Raw genomic sequence first — 3261 nt, forward strand, 5'->3', positions numbered from 1 at the left:
AGGGTTGGGATGGAAGGAGAGGGCTGGGATGGAGGGAGAGGGTTGGGACAGAGAACAAGGGCTGGGATGGAGGGAGAGGGCTGGGATGGAGGATGAGGGCTGGGATGGAGAACAAGGGCTGGGATGGAGAACAAGGATTGGGATGGAGAATGAGGATTGGGATGGAGGATGAGGGCTGGGATGGAGGATGAGGCCTGGGATGAAGGTCACGGGGGTCCCAGGGGCTGTTTTTGCCCCGGTGCCTCTGCACAAACCCCTGGGACTGCCACGGGAAGGACAAAGGGACCCAACCCCTCCCTGCTGGGTTTTCAGCCCCATCTGGCCGGTCCGGGACACGGAGCACGTGGCACACGTGGCACACGATGCCAGGGGGTGGCACACGATGCCAGGAGGTGCCTCCTCCCTCGGCCCCGTGCCCGTGCCGCTCCCAGGGCTCCGGACCCGGCCGGGGTTGGAGCGGCAGCTCCCCCGCTCCCGTCCCGGGTGTTTTCCCAGCGCTGCCCGGGGCGGCTGGAGCGCTGTTCCTCAGCCCTGCTCCTGCCAGGGGGTCCTGCTGCCTCCCCTCCTCCCCTCTCGACACCCTCCCGCTCATCCTTCTCCCCCAGTTCCCTCCCTCCGCTCCGTTCCCAGCTCCCCCGGTGGGACTGGGCTCCCCCTGCCCGTACTGGTCGGACTGGGCTCTGCTCCCTCCCTCCCCCCCCGCCCTGGCACGGCTCCGATCCCGGCGCTAATCCCCGGGAAGGGGAGGCTGCGCTCCGGAACGTCTCAATGCGGGCGGTGACTCACGCGGGCCCTCGGGGCCGAGGAAGCGCTTGTTAAAGGAGGCGCAGAAACATCCACTCATCGCCCGCTCCATAAAGCTGTCACGGCACTGCCCTGCTCCCCACGGCCGGGATGGCACTGCCCTGCTGTCCTGGCACTGCCCTGCTCCCCACGGCTGGGATGGCACTGCCCTGCTGTCCTGGCACTGCCCTGCTCCCCATGGCTGGGATGGCACTGCCCTGCTCCCCACGGCTTGCCACAGAGCTGTCACGGCACTGCCTCACTCCCCAAAGCTGGGATGGCACTGCCCTGCTCCCCCATCCTGCTCCATAAAGCTGTCATGGCACTGCCCTGCTCCCCACAGCTGGGATGGCACTACCCTACTCCCCCAGCACTGCTCCCCAAAGCTGTAATGGCACTGCCCTGCTGGGATGGCACTGCTCTGCTTCCCAAACCTGGCCACAGAGCTGTCACGGCACTGCCCTGCTCCCCCGAGCTGGGATGGCACTGCCCTGCTGTCCTGGCACTGCCCTGCTCCCCAAACCCGGCCATAGAACTGGGATGGCACTGCCCTGCTTCCCCATCTTGCTCCATAAAGCTGGGATGGCACTGCCCTGCTCCCCAAACCTGGCCATAGAGCTGTCACGGCACTGCCCTGCTCCCCACAGCTGGGATGGCACTGCCCTGCTGGGATGGCACTGCCCTGCTCCCCGAACCACCCTCCCCATGGACTGGGCTCCTCTCTCAGGGCTGGAGGAGCTTTCCTGGGAATGGAGGAGCTTTCTCAGAGTTGGAGAAGCTTTCTCAGGGCTGGAAGAGCTTTCCCAAAACTGGAGGAGCTTTCCCAGGTCTGGAGGAGCTCCCACATCTGGAGGAGTTTTCCTATGGCTGGAAGAGCTTTCTTGGGGCTGGAGGAGCTTTCCTGTAGCTGGAGAAACTTTCCTGGGGATAGAGGAGCTTTCCCAGAGCTGCAGGAGCTTTCCCAGAGCTGGAGGAGCTCCCAAAGCCAGAGGAGCTTTCCCAGAGCTGGAGGAGCTTTCCCAGAGCTGGAGGAGCTCCCAAAGCCAGAGGAGCTATCCCGGAGCCAGAAGAACTCCTGGCACCCTCAACTCACCCGGGGCCCTCGACCCACCAAGGGAAAACCAACCCCCCGGAGCCGTCCAGGGGCCGCCGAGGGCTCGGGAGGGAGGAGAAGGCAGGAGGAAAGGAGGGAGGGCGGAAGGAGGAGGATGAGGGAGCACGGGCGCGGCACTCACGGCGTTTGACGGCCAGGTTTTGCGCGGGTGTTGGCCGGGGTGACGCCGTAGAGGATGCCGGCGCCGGCGATGGCCCCGACCAGCTGGGCCAGCACGTAGAGGAGGGCGCGCGGGAGGGAGATCTGGTTGCCCACGAGGAAGGCGATGGTGACGGCCGGGTTGATGTGGGCGCCGCTGATGTGGCCGAAGGCCTGCACCAGGGAGCCGATGGCGAGGCCGAAGGCCAGCGCGATCTGCAGGATGGAGGGCAGCGCCGAGGGCCACTTGAGCGCCGAGCCCAGCCCGATGAAGACGAAGATGAGCGTGGAGAGGAACTCCACGAAGACGGCGCGGGCGAAGGCCAGGGTGAGGACCTCCTTCCTCATGGTGGGCGCGCAGCGGGCTCGGGGTTGCTGCGGCTCCGGGCTCCGTCTCCACCGCCGGGAGCGGGGCCATACCTTTCTATATATGCAAGGGCGGCAGGAGCCGGGTTACAGGGCGGGGGGCGGAGCCGGGCAATCGGCCGGTCCTCCCAAATTAGCAGGTGAAACTGGAAAAGTTTCCACCTGAGAACGTCCTCGGAGCCTCTCGGTGAACCGGTGACTCAGCTGCTGGTGGCATTTCTCTCCCTTGCCCTCTGCAAACAAAGAGCCCCTATAGGGTGTCCGTGGTCGTTAGATAACGAGGCTGTTGCATAACGAGGCCGAGCTGCCTCCTCTGCTGTTCCCTTTTACTGCCTCTCGACAGGTTTTGGGTGGTTCATTAGCAGAGGTGTAGCTCGGATTCCCTCCCTCCCTCCGTGTGCTTGCAGGCCGGAGAGGGCAGGATTCCTGGTGGAAAACACTTGTTGTTGGGCTGCAGGAGCTTTCCTGAGCCTGCAGGAGAGTTCCCAGGGCTACAGGAGCTTTCCTGAGCCTGCAGGAGAGTTCCCAGGGCTGCAGGAGCTTTCCTGGGGCTGGAGGAGAGTTCTCAGGGCAGGAGGAGCTTTTCCAGGACTGGAGGAGAGTTCCCAGGGCTGCAGGAGCTTTCCTGAGCCTGCAGGAGAGTTCCCAGGGCTGGAGGAGCTTTCCCAGGGCTGGAGGAGAGTTCCCAGGGCTGGAGGAGAGTTCCCAGGGCTGGAGGAGTTTTTCCAGGGCTGGAGGAGAGTTCCCAGGGCAGGAGGAGCTTTCCCGGGGCTGGAGGAGAGTTCCCAGGGCTGGATGAGCTTTCCTGGGGCTGGAGGAGAGTTCCCAGGGCTGGAGGAGCTTTCCCAGGGCTGGAGGAG

General features: G+C 64.8%; 1 protein-coding gene across 1 annotated transcript; it reads right to left on the reverse strand.

Annotated features, from left to right (window-relative positions):
* Positions 1–2014: 2014 nt before the first annotated feature.
* On the reverse strand, positions 2015–2383 carry AQP5 (aquaporin 5). The gene has a single exon (XM_018070535.1). It carries the CDS (start codon positions 2381–2383, stop codon positions 2015–2017), a length of 369 nt encoding a protein of 122 aa, XP_017926024.1.
* Positions 2384–3261: the final 878 nt, after the last annotated feature.

The sequence above is a fragment of the Manacus vitellinus genome, unplaced genomic scaffold, assembly GCF_001715985.3.
Source record: "Manacus vitellinus isolate BGI_N305 unplaced genomic scaffold, ASM171598v3 ctg7180002431021_pilon, whole genome shotgun sequence".
NCBI classification, from domain to species: Eukaryota; Metazoa; Chordata; class Aves; order Passeriformes; family Pipridae; genus Manacus; species Manacus vitellinus.